General features: G+C 39.8%; 1 protein-coding gene across 1 annotated transcript; it reads left to right on the top strand.

Moving 5' to 3' along the window:
- The first annotated feature begins 3,261 nt into the window (after nucleotides 1–3,261).
- slc6a7 (solute carrier family 6 member 7) lies at nucleotides 3,262–17,329 on the top strand. The gene is made up of 14 exons (XM_080040618.1): nucleotides 3,262–3,470; nucleotides 5,198–5,429; nucleotides 5,917–6,048; nucleotides 6,619–6,829; nucleotides 10,498–10,636; nucleotides 10,794–10,928; nucleotides 11,026–11,129; nucleotides 11,225–11,349; nucleotides 11,868–11,980; nucleotides 12,083–12,220; nucleotides 12,325–12,424; nucleotides 13,685–13,803; nucleotides 15,116–15,289; nucleotides 15,617–17,329. The coding sequence occupies exons 1-14, from the start codon at nucleotides 3,405–3,407 to the stop codon at nucleotides 15,785–15,787; spliced, it is 1,959 nt and encodes a 652-aa protein (XP_079896744.1). The 5' UTR covers nucleotides 3,262–3,404; the 3' UTR covers nucleotides 15,788–17,329.
- The last annotated feature ends 241 nt before the right edge of the window (nucleotides 17,330–17,570 follow it).

The following is a 17,570-nucleotide window of genomic DNA, read 5'->3' as shown; positions in this document are numbered from 1 at the left end:
AGACACACAACAGATTGGATGGATTTAGAGGAGCATCGTGCAGCTTATGTGGATTAAAGAGTTCCTGAAGTGCTAATAAGAAAGACATAGAGCCACTCAACAACATCACACCATAATATGCACACCACCCACTGTGCAGAAATATGTGTTTGCTTACACAGTGTGTCACATTTCTGGTTAGCTGTCTATTGCATTTAAACTATTTAATAACATTCATATAGACTGTGGAGGGATGTTTCCATCGAGGTGTGTTTTCCTCCTCTACATTACAATGCATGAGAGTACATTCATATTGATAGCTGATTTGTTCTCATTGTATATGTGCAAATGTTTAATGTCTGTGGTTGTGCTTTCAAATGTACCTGATGCACTCATCAAACCCAAGGAAGTTGTACAGAGAAGTGTGGTGAGTTCCTGCTTCTCTATTCACTATATCACGCACACACATAGAAGCACATGCACACATAGAAGCATGCGCACACACAACACACACACACACACACACACACACACACACACACACACACACACACACACACACACACACACACACAGGCAGATTAACACAAGAATTATAGCCATGTGAAACCTCAAATTATCTTCCTTTCAGTAACAAAAGTTTGACAACCATTCAATAATTTAAATGATGTAACATTGAAGCCATAAATTAACTTACCCACATACTAACAATGTTATAACTTGTAAAATGACAATCATTCTTCTTGCATTAAGAAACTGTAATGTTAATAACTAGGGTAACTAAATCCCCCTTGTTTGGGCTGAATTGCCTCCTCCCTGATATTAAAAAAGTGCATCAACTATGGCGGTGCTAGGAGGCAGGCTAAAACAGTAATGGCACACACAGACAGCCCAGTATTCTAATCTCTGCCACACCCTGTCTGCCAGTGTTGCCATGACAGATTTTTAAAAGCGTCTTTAGGCTTGTTTATAAAGTGCAGTCACTTATTTGGGCTTGCTGCCCATGCATTACATAATTGTATTTTGTACATCATTGGCATATTTTATATGATTGGCATGCTTTTAGTTTGGTATTGAATTGTTGCCTAATATTTGCATGATAAACTTATGCTGTGAGTTGATATAATGTTGTTTTTTGTTTTAATTTGTGAGAGATAAAAAAGAAAAATGTTGCAAGCTCCATTCTTGGTATGGTTAAAATCATACTAACTGATAAGTTCTGTTTGGGCATCATGTTAAGTATAATGAGCTAGTTGTTCCACCACAGCTTATTCAGACTTCACTGTGGATTCACATCAAAAGCACCCAGCTGAGACGCTGCTCAATGCTGTGTTGGATTCATAGCAGGGGGCTAGGCTGGGGGGAGGAGGAGGGGTGGGTCGTTAATGACTTTGGTGACCACGGTACACTCAACTAGATCAGCCAATAGAAAAATGAGTATGCAGTACCCAGGTTTCAACCTGTAGAGGCAGTCTCTATGCAGATTTATACCATAAAATGTTGAATAAACATACCTTGTACTAAAATGTGGAGAATTTTACCTAGGACAATCAACAACACTACTAATATTACCATATAAATTGGTTGTAAGCTAAAAAAAGAAGAAGTGGTTATGGGGTTTAGTAACACTTTTATCAATAAGAAGCTGAATTATGATGAGCATTTATGATATAGTTCAGAATATATGTTCACACCTAGTCTGGTCTTTCACACACAGATGGATATGGGTATATTTATTTTGAGTCATCAGGACAACAAGGGTAATGAATAACCTATTTAAAGTGGCTCCGAATAACTTTCTGTTTGTGTTCATTCTAGCGCCCTCTTGAGACAAAAGCGGTAGTGTATTTATGACGCCAGCTGTTGTTCCTGGTTAAGCGTACCCGTAAAAGGCATTCAGAAAAACTTTAAAAAAATAACATTCTTTGCTCTGATGACTTGCTGTAACATGTCATGTATGATCATCAGATGAAAAATGAGAGTGCTTCAAAAATATTTTAAAGTTCCTCGTAGCTACTTTAATTTATATAACCTAATGATTTGGGCCGGGCCCAGCAGCAGACCCGGGTTTGATTCCCGCCCGCGGTCGTTCTCTGCATGTCACTCCCCTCTCTGCCCCATTTCACCTCTGTCTCTCTGCACTGTCAATAAAGCATGAAAATGCCCAAAAAATATCTTTAAAAAAATAGAAAAGGCTCTGAGAACTGTTCCGACTGATTAGCATTTCCCGGCTGCCTGTTGGCAATTAGCAATTGTATTGAAATAATCTTAACTCAAGGAGGAATATGCTCTTTTGTAGACTATTTTTTGGTAATATCCTTCTTTTTCTGTTCATGATCTCAAAGGGCCTAGGCTATAGCTAAAACTTTTACCCCCTTGCACAAGCGTTGTTGTTTGAACCAGGGTCTATACAGTTTTTTATACAACTTATTGACAATGTAGGCTATAGAGGCTGTGAACGGCAGTGTTTACAATTTCTTTTTAGAAAACAAGTTTCATCTTGTGCTCAATATCTTGTGATCTCTAGAACACAATGCTTGTTTTCTTTTGATACAAATACTCTATCACAAGATTATTAACTCATTATCATGAGAAAACTAGCTTTTTTCTCAAGATCATGTAATATTTATGCAGAACTTCTTTAATGAAGCAGGAGATGATGAGCATCAAGGAAGCAATGTTTTGCGATAACGGTTATTATTGCATTATCTCGAGATGACCCTTGGTTAATAGACATAACAGAAGTTTTGGAGGAAACAATCTTTTTTGTCTTGTTATCACAACAAGCATAGGCCTAGGGCTAGGCTTATAGTTTTCTCAAAAAGTTGAAGTTGTAATAACCAATTCCCAATAAAGGCACTGCCGTTCTAGGCTTCCATAGGCTACATTGGGCTACACATTCTATTAATCTCTTTTGGCTATAAAATTAAAAATTTGGAGAGATTATTTTTTCCACAACAACAACAAAAGCTGATTGGTTTAGGCCATAGATAGTAGCCTAGGCTATATAAAAGGTTTACGCCTATAAAGTCGCCCACGGCCCACCCCAGGTAGGCCTATAGCAACCCCCCTCTTTGGATATAGCCTAGCCTACAATCTATGCCCTTAACCCTGCCTTAAAATCTCAGATAACAAAGCAGGTGAGGAGGAGGAGGAGTTGTGTTGTGTTCTCTTCTGTCTGTGCTGCACTTGAGCCCTGCCTCCCTGCCCTTCACCTCTACGCCTGTTTCATCGTCATCGCTGTTGTCTCCCTGCTGCAGTGTCATACTCGGTTAACGCCGGGCCGCCTGCACTACTTTTTCGACTGCCACATCAACTCCGGCAACACGGTGAACTTCCGCCGCGACTTTAACCGTGTAAAATGCGGATGAAGGAGCCAAACACAAGATAGTTAAAGCGACACCTGCTCTGCTCCGGCGGGGGAAATGCAGGACGACAGCGGCAAAGCAGCACTCGGGAGCCCCGCTGTAGCCAGTGCGACCTCCGAGCAGGTAGGAGCGGAGGGTTTGTTTAGTGAGGCTCTTCACGACCACAACAAAACATAAGTTAGGTTACTATATAGGCTACCTTGTGTGGGTATTTACCTCATATTGGACTCTCAATATGGGACCCCTTTACGAGCGTTTTAATTTTTACCTTCACCCAGAGTTGTAGCCTACCGGTGTAACAGAAAATATACAATATCTCAAGATGAAGCACGTCTAACCTGTCCGTCCACATTGCTCTCTCACTCTCCTTCAACGACTCACTGTACACACTTTGGAGCTTGCGCTTAGAGCCCAAACGTCAACACATGTGTTGCTCTGACTTTTTTCTCAAGGATTTTAACCCCACAGACACAGGGGAGTATCCCTATCAGGGAACATGCTGTTGGTCTAATAGTGTGCCATCAGTCTATATTATCAGGAAAAGTTTAAATTAGCCTAGGCTACATGTTTTGAGTTGCACAGATGTGTAACTTCATCTCAGTGTTAGATTTAGTACAGTACTGACAACAGTCTGACTGCAACAATAGTCAATAGCACCCTATATGTTTTCTTTTTTCTACAGTAGGCTAGGCTATTTAAGGATTTTGCTTTCTTTTTCCCCCTTTTTATATGATTTACAGTTATCTTATCTTCAGCTATAATAGACGTCAAGTGAATAAATAAATAGCAAATAACAGAAATACATTTTCGCACAATTGTTACCATTGATTGTTTAAATTACATAGCCTAGTACAAACATTACCTAGTTCATACTAATTGAGTTACCCAAGTAATCTTGGGTTAAAAAAGAAGTTGCCCTAATGCTTCTAGTATATTTCTCCTACTCTGATGTCACTCTACCTCCATGTTTATGTTAACATATGTTCGCTGTGTCTGTGTCCAACATGGGAAGATGCTTGCGGACTGAGCTAAGTTTGAATGAAAGTATGGTTACTTTACTTACATTTTTGTCATTTGAATAACTAACTCATTATTAATCTTCAAAACACTATATATTGATGACAGTAACAGAATGTAAAGCAGAAGTCCTGCTCTTATCTAAATCTGACTTCCTCCCTGTGATATGGCATGCCGAGAGAAAATACTTCCTCAATTGTTTAGAGATGGATGATCTGTAGGGAGGAAGAGGAAGAAATAGTCCACACTTGTTGGTTTTCAACGCCTCATGTGTTGAACAGAGACAGGGTCAGAGGTGGAATGTAGTGTAAGGTATGTTAACGCAGATTTGACAAACATCTTAAGTATTGCCTTATCAGGCCACTTTAAACTTCTATAATACTTCATTAGAGGGAAAATGTTTACTTTTTTTTACTCCACTACTACTACTATTAGCTGAAATGATTAGTCAATTAATTTAGTAATAGAAAATTAATCAGCACCTATTCTCATAATCGTGAAGTCCTTTTTCATGATAACACATTTCATGGTGCTGTGGGAGGACTTTTTTTGTTTATTTATTTCAAAAATGTTGAATTTTTTACACTTGGTGATTTTGGTAAATGTGCTCAAGACAGGGATTACATGTCTGTTGCTTGACCAACTGAATAATCCACTACTGGATTTTGCACTTTTTCATATAATCAACATGAACAACTCAACTACCTTGTCATGAAAAAGAAACGGGAATTGGTCGATTTCAAACTTGCGTTTTTATCTTTATAACTGCCCATCTCCTCTCTGACTCTCTTTGCACAGTCCTAAAACCTATTATTTAAATTTTTTTCTTCTAGAATTCAGCACATTTGAACGGGAACACAGTCACTAAAAGTGGCCACAATCCGACAGCTACGCCTGGACCACAGTCTGAATCCAGAGCTTCGAGCCCTGTGCCTAATCCAATCCCGATCGTCCCAAGGGAGCAGTGGGGCGGGAAGTACGAATTCCTGCTCTCATGCATCGGATACTGCGTGGGACTGGGGAACGTGTGGCGGTTCCCCTACCTTTGTTATCGCAATGGAGGAGGTGAGCATTGTGCAAAAGATGTTCAATGGCCTCTGAAGTGGAAATTCTTTTTAAATGCATGTGTCTATTGTGATTTGACACACTCCAATAAGCAAGAGGCACTCTTGGCCTCGCCTTTGGGTGTGTGTGTGTGCACTGTTGTCTTAATCACGCTGGCTTATTTTGCATGCTCAGGCCAGAGGAGCTCTTCATGGTAGCCTGTAATACTGTGAGCTTCAACACAGAGTCTGTAACAATCCCACAAGTAGAGTTATTCGTTCATTTAACACCAGTTAAGCCTGTATGACACGGCCTTAACTAACATGCATTTGAAATCAAACATGTTTGAGCTTGACTTAGAGTAAACCAACTTGTCTGTGAAGCTGCCCTTCTACACAAATGTTGTATAAGATAACCTGCCTATACAGGCTTTAGCTGCAGCTGAACAAATGCATGTCCTCCCCAGCAAAAGCTTTTCCTAAAGATGGCGTATTTTGAATCTCCACAGGTGTGTTCCTCATTCCCTACTTCATCATGCTCTTCTTCACGGGCGTTCCCCTCTTCCTCATGGAGCTGAGTTTAGGCCAGTATGGAGCCGCCGGCCCCATCACCGTGTGGAAATGCTGTCCTCTGCTTAAAGGTATAGGGACGTACTGTATAAAGCTTTTTAGCACAGTAATTCCTCTGTCAGAATAAAACACAAGGAAACCCCTTTAGATATAAAATTGTCAGCACAGCTATGAAGTGGGTTCCTCATGTCACTTCACTCCAATTAGGTGGCCAAATTAGTTGGTGTAAAAACATCTTATCACAGTTCTGTAATAATCTCCAGGAATCTTGAGCATCCAGTTTGGAGCCTACGTAACGTTTTGAGTCGGCGGAATATTTACCGTCACTAGTCCGTGAACGCTTCAGTCCAGGAATATAACAGGCTGACTCACATCTTTACGTCATGTGTCCAACCCTTGAAATTCCTGAAAGCCCTGCATCTCATTTGCTAAATATAACCGTGTGATAAAGAGCCAATCTCAGAGCCAGAAATATGAAATGTTCTTTGTTTCTGCATGTACAATTATAACTTAATACAACAGGGGTTCATAGCTACGTGTACATTAAATCGGATCAAACTGATGTCTGATACAGTACCCTTACAGAACAGTGTGTATTCTCTTCATCCTGAGATACTCAAGGCGTGTGTCTCTTCCTGCAGGTATAGGCATTGGGATGCTCTGTGTGTCCACGCTGGTGTGCCTTTACTACAACGTCATTATTGCCTGGACCTTTTTCTACCTGGGCAGCTCATTCCAGAGCCCCCTGCCTTGGTCCTGTGAGGCCATAGCCAACGCAGGACTCTGTGGTAATGGCACGGCTGGAAATAGCTCCACCGGTAAACTCCTCAGCCCCTCAGAGAAGTTTTGGAAGTAAGTGTGTCTGTCTCAGCCTCTTCACAGCCTATCGTATTTGTGTATGCAAATGTAAACATACAGAGATGACCCACAATATTTCATTACCAAATACCTCCTTTACACTGTAAAATGTCTACTTTACACATCCATGCAACTTCAAGTTAGTCATATTGATGTCAATTTAAGCTATCTTGACTGAGGACTTTGAAGCGAAACCTTTAATGATGGCCTTGAATTTTGATACATCATACTGTGTAACGCCCAAATAAATCATAAGACTTACATCAACATTATGATTTTTATGATCATATTATGCCTAAAATACCTTACAATTGAAATATATCAGTTGAGTCTAAAAAAGGTTGTGTATGAAAGGTTGTAAGGTATTCGCACAGTTGAAAAGTGTGGTATAGTCAGCTACATTGCCTTTGATGACGTCTTCTGTAAAAGTAACGGGTAATGGATGTACAGCAAAGGGCTCAAAATGAGATAAGTTACAACATGGAGGTCACACTGTTTGTTCGGTTAGCTTTCTCTCAAAAAGGCATAGCAGTCATTTAGCGTAATTACGAGAAGCAGCTTCTCCACTGAACCCCCCCCCCTCTCTCTCTCTCTCTCTCTCTCTCTCTTGGAATCTCAATCTACCCATCCCAAATGCTGACTGTGTTATTTCATCCTATGTGTAAACTAATATGAAGTGTAGAGATACAAAAAGAACAGAAACCACAGACTTGTTTGTGGAACATCTATTGAATTACGTGGGACTATATGGCCCTCCAGATGTATCACTCTTTTTTTTTTTTTAAGATATTTTTTGGGCATTTTTATGCTTTATTTGATAGTGCAGAGAGACAGAGGTGAAATGGGGCAGAGAGGGGAGTGACATGCAGAGAACGACCGCGGGTGGGAATCGAACCCGGGTCTGCTGCTGGGCCCGGCCCGGGAGGGGGACGCCTTACCAACTGAGCTAAAGGCGCCCCGATGTATCACTCTTTTGACAAAATAATACCTGACCATATGTATGTTTATATATACGTATATGTTGGATGTATTAAAACTTTACTTTTAAGATGATACTGAGATGTGTTGAAGGGAATTACAACATGTGATAACCAACAAAAAGCACTGTGCGCTTAAGACTTTATAACCCTGAAGCAATGTAAGCATTCCCATTGTAAGTGTAGTGTGAAAGTTTGTGAACCCCTTGAGCCTTTTGGAATTTTATTTATTTTAACCATTATTAATTCATTTTTATCAATATCAGTATTTTTTATATGAAATAACAGATGTTTGTTTATCAATTCAACATTTTTCTTTTCCAGAAATCAACTGTTAAAACAGATAAAACTAATTATTTGACAAATGTTGTATGTGCAAAAGTTTGTGAACCCTGAGCTGCATTGCTTAAATCGAGCAGGTAAACACAATCAGGTGGGCCAAATCGAGTGATGAAATAGACCAATGTAATGAGAGATCTTCAGGGAAGAAATTGGGCGGCACTAGATAAAACAAAGATAAAACCAGGTCAGTTTAGGCCCACCAAACTGAACCCATACAGGTCAGACATGCTCAAAGGGGAAAACATCTCAGAGGATCTCAGGAATAGATTTTGCACATTTGTCTGGGGACAGCTATAAATTCATATAAAAAAGTCTGAGCTCCATCGGTCCACCGTGAGGCAAATCATCTACAAATGGAGAGCTTTAAGAGTGACTTAACATCTGCCTAGAAGTAGACTTCCTTCAACAATATCCTCAAGCGCTACAAGAAAAGGGATTTTTCAGGTAAAAGCCAACCCAAACATTAGATCTGGAGATTTGCAGACCATTTGCCACCACCGTTCTTCACTTGGGAGAAGGTTCTCTTGGTGGTAGGCAGAGTTGCGTTTTTGCCCAAACATGGCGGTTTTGGTTGTGACCAAACAGTTACATTTTGGACAAATCTGTCCACAGAAAAGACTTCAGGTATCTCCATGTGCTCTCTGGCAAAGTTGTGACAAGCACTTTTGTTCTTTTTTGAGAGTATAGAGGCTTCTTCAGCAACCCTCCCTTGAAAGCCACGTTGACTTATTCTTATTGTGGAACCATGCACATCTGTCCCAGATGCTGCAAGAGAGGTCTGCAAATCACTAGATGTAATGTTTGGGTTGGCTTTTAACTGAAAAATCACTTTTCTTGTGGCGCTTGAGGATATTTTTGAAGGAAGTCCACTTCTAGGCAGATATTCAGTCACTCTTAAAGCTCTCCATTTGTAGATGATTTGCCTCACGGTGGACCGATGGAGCTCAAACTTTTTTTAAATTAATTTATAGCTGTCCCCAGACAAATGTGCAGCATCACAACTCTATTCCTGAGATCCTCTGAGATTGTTTTCGCTTTTAGCATGTCTGACCTGTATGGGTTCACTTTGGTGAGCCTAAACTGACCTGGTTTGATCTCTGTTTTATCTAGTGCCGCCCAATTTCTTCCCTAAAGATCTCTCACTACATTGGTCCATTTCATCACTCAATTTGGCCCATCTGATTGTGTTTACCTGCTCCATTTAAGCAATGCAGCTCAGGGTTCACAAACTTTTGCAGATACAACATTTGTCAAATAATGTGTTTTATCTGTTTTAACAGTTGATTTCTGGAAAAGAAAAATGTTGAATTGATAAACAAACATCTGTTATTTCATATAAAAAATACTGGTATTGATAAAAATGTATTAATAATGGTTAAAATAAATAAAATTCCAAAAGGCTCAAGGGGTTCACAAACTTTCACACAGCACTGTAGGTGTAATAACCTCATGACTGAGGGCTCTTCAGAGAAATGCCTTTGTCGTCATGCATAATTGAAGGCCCAACCACCATGCCTTGTTTATAAAATACTTAATAGGATTGGCATTTCCTGAACTACTGTAATCTGGTCTGGGCAGCTTCATATCCCAACCATCTCAAAAAATTATGTATTATTCAGAAGCGATTTTTAAGATTCATCTCACATTCAAACAGATATGCTCCGTCAGCACCACTTTTTATTCATTTTTATATATTTCCAATTCACAAATTGAATATCTATCACATATGTTTATTCATTCACAAGTTTATTTACAGAAACCAAGATCTCCCGGAAAGCTTTCAGACTTTGTTTACTTATTCATTTAACGTACATTCACATCGCACTAGACAGAGCACCAATAACAACTTATCTTTACCCTTTTCCCGCACATCACATCATCAATTTAGTATATATTATAGAGGCCCGGCTTTATGGAATGTCTTACCTCCCCTTTTAAGATCCATATCATCCCACTCACTCTTTAAAAAGCAGCTTAAAAAACATCTTATCTTTTTGTGAATCTTCTAATCACCTCCTGTCTTCTCCTTTGCTTTTTTCTTTTTCTTTTTCTTCCTAATTTTTTCATTATCTTTGACATGTATTTATCACATTTTTTTTCCATCTATTTTTGATTATTTTGAGTATTTATGTACCTTGTCTCCTTAATTTCTAGAGTTTATTTGTTAGCCTGAATATGATTTCATTGTGATTATTGATAGGGGTGGAACTCTGTACAAGCCCATTGGGCTTCGTTCCCTCCTTGCACCATTAATTGTTAATGTGTGCTAAATAAATAAACTAAACTAAACATTAAGAGGTGTGCCAACGTATGGGTTTGTGTTTTGATCTGTGTGTCTTGCAGTGAGCGTGTGCTGGGTGTAGTAAACAGTGAGGGCCTCCATGATCCCGGCCGTGTCCGGTGGCCCCTGGCCCTGTGCCTCCTGGCTGCCTGGGTCGTCATCTTCCTGTGTATGCTCAAGGGCATCCGCAGCTCTGGCAAGGTGATTCAACACAATGTTGTTATTGTCAGCTCCCACAAAACACACACACACACACATATTCACACACATGCATATAAACACACATACACACGGACAATAAAGTTTCTAACCTAACCTAACCTTATCTGTTGGCCCAATGCCTGTCTGTGTTTTTCAGGTGGTTTATGTAACGGCTACCTTTCCATACTTTGTGCTCATTGTTTTGATCATCAGAGGTGCTACACTAGAAGGCTCTCTTCAGGGCATTGCTTTCTACCTCACACCAGACTGGAGCCGGTTAGCTAACGCACAGGTACTTCTGATGGTAGACTGGCATATGTGAGTCCGTGAACACAGTGCTTTGGATATTTGCATTGTTAAAAGCACATTTCCGTCCCGATGCATTGCAGGTGTGGAACGACGCGGCCTCCCAGATCTTCTACTCTCTAGGCATTGGGGTTGGAGGGCTGCTATCCATGGCATCCTACAATAAGTTTGACAACAATGTCATCAGGTGAGGCTTTGTACTTGTGCTGGGCTATACCCTTTTCTCTGTACTTGCAGCTACGATGGGTTCAGTCTCTCATTCGTGGTTCTTTTTTATTTCAGGGACACTTTGATTATCACCACAGGGAACTGCACCACCAGCTTCTTTGCAGGATTTGCTATCTTCTCAATCCTGGGTCATATGGCGTGGAAGAAGGGAGTGCCCGTCGGAGAGGTGGCAGATACAGGTAGCTACTGTCTCCTATGCAACCATCTATAACAGCTATTGACTCAAAATTAGTTTTTGTCAATACTCTGATCCAAAAATCCTATCTTCAAAAGCACTTACATCAACTAAACTTTCCACAATTATTATTAGCAATATTCTCAAGGTTATCACAAAAGGATTTGTTCATAAAGTCTAATTTATGATACAATTTATTATTTTTTGTGATTAACAATTTGGATTATTTTAACAAATTACCAAAATAATGAGGAGCTCTGGCTAAATCAACCATCTATATTTTTGGTTTTTGAAGAACCAAATCTGAATATTTATTCAAAAATGTCTTGAAAAAATTGTAATATAAAATAATATTTTAAATCTAAGTAATCAACTGGCAACGTTTCATGATGATATCCATAAGAGAAACATTTTCCCTTATCACCTGCAGTGTCTCGCCTGAAGTCTGAATGTAACTTTGGCTCTTTTTCTTTGTGCGATGTCACCTCTAACTTGATGGTTTTATTTATTTTTGCCCCTCAGGTCCTGGGTTGGCCTTTGTTGCTTACCCAGAGGCCCTTGCTCTGCTGCCAGGCTCAGCATTCTGGTCCATTATGTTCTTCCTCATGCTCTTCATGCTGGGGATCGATACGCTTGTAAGGCCTCACACACACACCACATAAAGATATGAGCAGTAATAACGATGCAAGAGTCCACCTCTACATGTTTTAATACCAATCTACTCTGCTGCATCACAGTTCGGCAACATGGAAGGCATCACTACGGCCGTGCTGGATGAGTTTCCACATCTCCGGACAAACGCGCTGCACAAGTCCTTGTTCCTGGCCGCTTTGTGTTTCTGCTTCTTCCTGATGGGTCTCCTGTTAATCAGTGATGTGAGTTGAGTCCTTGTGTCGCGCAAACTGGAACGTGGCTGCAAATGCGTCCTTTCTGCGATCGTACTCACATTTCCCTCACATTGCTCTCTGTGTCTTCATAGGGTGGGATTTACTGGTTCACCCTCATTGACTCCTTCAGCACTAGTTTCGGCCTCATCATCATCACCCTCTTCATGTGCATTGGCATCTCCTTCTTCTATGGTAGTCTATCTCTCCCAGCCTTAACCTTCACATCACACACACACCCCTCTATAGTCACGCCATTCCACCGGTCATTCAGGGCATATCACATCCTTTCTGTTGCAGTTTTTTTGCCATTTTGTTGCTCTTCTTAAATCTATGGTGCGTCACTTTTTCATCTAAATGAATGTTGGTTAATTTATTTATTGGTTTATTTGAGGGACATAGCACACTAATAAACAGTCAGACTGTAAGTGAGCCAGAGTGTGTGAGTGCGCCCTTAGAGGCTAGTTTGCATCCGTTGTCCCCTGCCAGACATTAAAAAGGCAACCTAAATAAAATGCATGTACAAACAGAGATTAAAAAAACAACATAGTTGACAGACAATGGCAAACAAACAATAAAACATGCGGACAATAAAACACAGCGTACATAAAACATTATAGGAAGTGCACAAAACAGTAGATTAGAGCAGGACAAACACACCTACAGTAAAAGCACATATACAGCAGCATAAAGCACAAACATATAAAGCAGCCTAAAGCACAAACATGCAGCACTAACATATTCATTTAAAAACTAACATGAACAGCACAGGACAGGTGCACAAGACAGGACAGGAGCACACAAGAGACAAGCAAGCAGGACACGACAGTTGCTAAGAAGTCGGCAGGAGAAGCAATTGCAGTCCTAATGTACACATAATTGATTACTAATAAGCCATTAATAATCAGCTGTCCTGGAAAAGGACGGTAAGAACCAATTTCTCTAATATGAGCTGGTACTGAATTCCATTCCTGTGGCACTGTAACTGAGAATGCTGAGTGGCTTAGGGCACTTTTTCTAAAGGGCACTAATTCAAGCCATTGCCAAATGAATTGACACAAAGTTGATTAAGTCTATCAGCTCCACATAACTATCTCTGTATTTATCAGTATGGCAGCGTTTACAAACTGGTGTCACCCCCCCCCCCCCCCCCCCCGACACTGGTGCAGGAGCTCAAGAAGAGCCCATTAAATGTTTCAGTTGTTGATTCTAGTGCTAAGAAAAAACCTTGGTGTACAACAGAAGGAATAAAATCCAAGAGCAATCAGCTAAGGCTTACGTCATGTAGATGAGCCAACAGTGTTGTTGTAATTACTCAGAATTCCTCATGGGGGCGACATAAGTTACTCACTGTAGCTTTAAGAACACATTCCCTGTCATGCTCTTTTGTCATCATCATGTCTCGGTTGTTCCGGGGTTCCTCATATGCATTTCTTAATGAACCTTTTCCATCAGGAGTCAACCAGTTCTGTCAAGACATTCTAGATATGATCGCCCACTGCCCTCCATGGTGCGGCAAAGTGCTGATCTACTTCAAACTATGCTGGGTTGTCTTTACTCCGTTTCTTCTGCTGGTGAGTGAACGCATCAGTTATAATACTGATTTGTTGTTAGGCGGCGCAGGTACGATGTGACATCTGCATTGGTTAGTTAGGTAACCTATCATTTGAATGACAAATGCTTTTCAGAATTTTTATTTAACTGCCATACATGTGTTATCTGATATATTTTCTAAAACCCTAATGGCAGTGAACTTAATTGGTTTTAATATATCAACAAACATCATCATATATCATGAAAAAGTAATTAAGTTTAGGTTTGATATTTCATATAGCAGCATTAAAATCATTTAGGAATTTTTACCTTTTTGGCACAATGAGATGGGGAACAGCAGATTGATCTGGTTTATTCATTTTAGTTTGGTTGGTCTGTTTTGGTGGCAGAAATGCATTTAAGGGTCACCTCAATTTGGTACTTGGCAATTCTCACATTATTTTTTATTTTGCAGAGTGGTATTGTTGTTGGTACAGTCGCTATGGAGTTTCCTGGAGCTAAAAAGGTCCCTTATAGCTTGTTTTGAATTGGAGGGAATAAAGGACATTACTTTTCAGGCTGACAGAAACTAATTTTGGTAGTGTAGAAGAAAAACATTAAGATTTTATCTTTATATTGAGATTTGCATTCATTTTGCCATACTAAGAATTATGACAATGTCCAAGTAACAACCTTCACTGAGAGCTGAAACATAATTGCTGAGCTAAAGCTTATATTGTAGCTTTACTGTATTGTTTGGTTTGTATCAGTTACACAATCCATGTTAGCTCACTCGCTATTTCTGGGCTCTTTTCACCTGAGGCAGAATTACCATGAAGGCTGACTGATATCGAAATAGCCATTCGATGCCACCTTTTACTGTAATGTATTGTTGCACTCTCAGTCAAAGGGTCATTTGATGAGGGGTGAGACAATGTACCGACACTGTATCGTCCCTGGGAGATAAAAATATCTCATCAAATGACTCGAGAGTTTATGGTAAACCGAGGGAGAATAAGTTATGAAAACTCAATTACTATATGTTAGAAAGGTGTCACTTTTTAGTCAGGGATACTTTTGTGATAACTCCACAACAGTTGGTTATTGAGTTATCATACTCACTGACTAAACCACTGTGCTTCTTTGAAATGTAGCCAGCTGCATTGAAATCTTCACAACAACAGCTGTGAATAATTTAAGAGGACAAACTGACATTCAATCTGAGTCCCTCCTGTTGCATATCTCCGTTGGTCTGCTATGTCACTCTTCCTATGATGTCACTGTGGCTCTTTTTGTTGTTTGGATTAAAACGCTCCTCTGCTCACTCTGTGCCTTGCCTCCTCGCGGCTGTAGTTCATACTGACCTACATCTTCATCGAGATGTACCGCACGTCACTCAAGTACGGGTCCTATGTGTATCCGCGGTGGGGTAAAGCCCTGGGCGTGTGCATAGGAGCCACCTGCTGTCTACAGATCCTCATCTGGGCTATTGTGGCCATCAGCAAGGAAACCGGAACACTGAAAGAGGTCAGTAGCACCACTGTGTAGTTCTGTCACTACCAGGTCTAGTTACATCTCTCCCATGGTCACACTAGCTGTAAACACACTCACTGCCGTAGTGACTTACCTGTTTTAAAGGTAGAGTCAGGGATTCTGGAGAATGCTTGTTGTCAAAATAATTTTTTTTTTGTAAAAGTGGCCCCTTATTCACTGATTTTTGACAAAAAGTGTTTTTGACAGCATGTGTTCTCCAGAATCGCTGACTACACCTTTAAGTATGTAACATGGGTAGATGACGTGGCCAGTTTAGGAAGGGTTATAATAATCTCTTGCTTCATTTTTCTTCTTTCGCAGCGTTTCCATAAATCGATTCGACCTCTGAATTCCTGGAGGGTAAACAATGTAAACAGGGCCACAGCAGCGGCGGTGAGCATGGATGCTGAGAGGGTGGAGGCTCCGTACACTGTCACGCTCACAGACATGGACTTCACCTCCATGACGTGGGATATTGGAAGCGAGGCGTAATGGCGCGGGGAGCAGCAATGAACAGACAATGATGAGAGACAGAGAATTTTCTTATTATGAATTTTCGACTTGACAGACTGTGCGTACTGCAGGGCAGCATGGATTAATTTAAATCGTTATCCACGTTTCAAATTTATTTAATTTTTTTTACCGTTGTGTAGAGAATATAAGGTTACAGCTGTAAAGTTTGGATCATCTTCGTCTTTGGTAGCATGGTCGAACTCTACTGGGACATTCGGATGGTGTGTATCTTGCAGTGTATCTGCTGGTCTTATTTATTATTATAGTGGCGTAAGAAGCATCATGACTTTTCACAGACAATGGTCGACAACGGCTTAAGGAGCACACTGTGTTTATCACGTACAAGGAGCAGGGACCTCAAGGTGTAGTGACTCTTGACCGTTACCTTCAACAACCACACGTGGACCCCTGAAGAAGTGAAACACAAGTCCCCAGCCCGCCAGCATGTATGGTGACTCTGCTGCACTGAATCAGGACTACTTCTAATTCTTCCTAACTTTTAAGACAAATGATTGCTATAATAAATTACTTAATTTAGAAGAAAAAAGCACTTGCCAAATGAACTATAGGTACTTTCTGCATATCCATATGTTGGATAGATATTCAGATGTCTTCTCTGACAATCTGCATTTCAAATAGCCAGTTTCTGCACAACATGTTGCAATCACGTCACTCCTGGTGAAAACATTGCTGCTCAGAATCATTGACTGTATATACAGTAAGCTCAGAATACATCAATATTGTTACATTTACAGCTACACTATACTTGATTGTATATTTAAGTTTTTAGTTTTTTAATGTTTACTGAAAGTTGGCTTTGACAGCATTGTCAATTTCCCATCTGCTTTTTTTTAGCAGAAATTCCTCTTTTAGTCATTGTATATATCTGTGGTTGTGTAGATTATCTGGAGAGACACTCATATGTTAAATGTATCATCCTCTTGAGGACATGGTTATTGTATCAATCTGAGGGCTCAAATTGTACTCTTATTCGCAGAGAAGACTTCAAAATTGGTTGTTTCAATGTTATTTATTGGCAAATTGGCCACAATGCTTAGTTAATAAATGTTATAGAAATATGTGATGAATGTATTTTTACTAGACCCTTTGCTAGATAAATTGGATGATAATCAACTAGGGACATAAAGGGAAAGAAATGTAGAATTCCAAAAAGAACACACTGAAATCAATTATCCCAGATAAATCAAATGTGCACTAGCTGCAGCACTTTTTTCTCAGAGGAATGACATTTTGATATTGTCTTACATTTCTGTATTTAATTTGGTATAACTGTTGTATTCCCTACCATTCATGGGGAAACATTCTCACAATCGTGTCCTGATGCAAACAGGGTTAGTATTTTCAGTTGCAAAGCTTATTTCGAGGCGGGATCACTACTCGTGTTTTATGATTGTTCATAATGTCATGAAAGTCCTCTAATTTTAACTTACCTTTTTGCCTTTGTACACCTTTTTGCCAATCCCTTGCATGCATGCATTATGAATAAACATTCCAAAAGGACTTCATTCATCATTCCTTATAGGCTATTACCATTGATTCATTTTGTTGTAAATCATTAGATATTTTTCTCTCAAAAGATGAACACTTTTTAAAACTGGTGAGTAGGCCTAGCCAAAAAATTATTGAAATATAATTCCTCTAGTTCCCTATATATATACAGGTCCTTCTCATATAATTAGCATATTGGGATAAAGTTGATTATTTTCCATAATGTAATGATAATAATTGAACTTTCATATAT

This window comes from Ammodytes marinus, assembly GCF_949987685.1.
Source record: "Ammodytes marinus genome assembly, chromosome: 14".
NCBI classification, from domain to species: Eukaryota; Metazoa; Chordata; class Actinopteri; order Uranoscopiformes; family Ammodytidae; genus Ammodytes; species Ammodytes marinus.
Note: the sequence above shows the minus strand (reverse complement) of the source record. Positions and strands in the feature narration are given on the sequence as shown.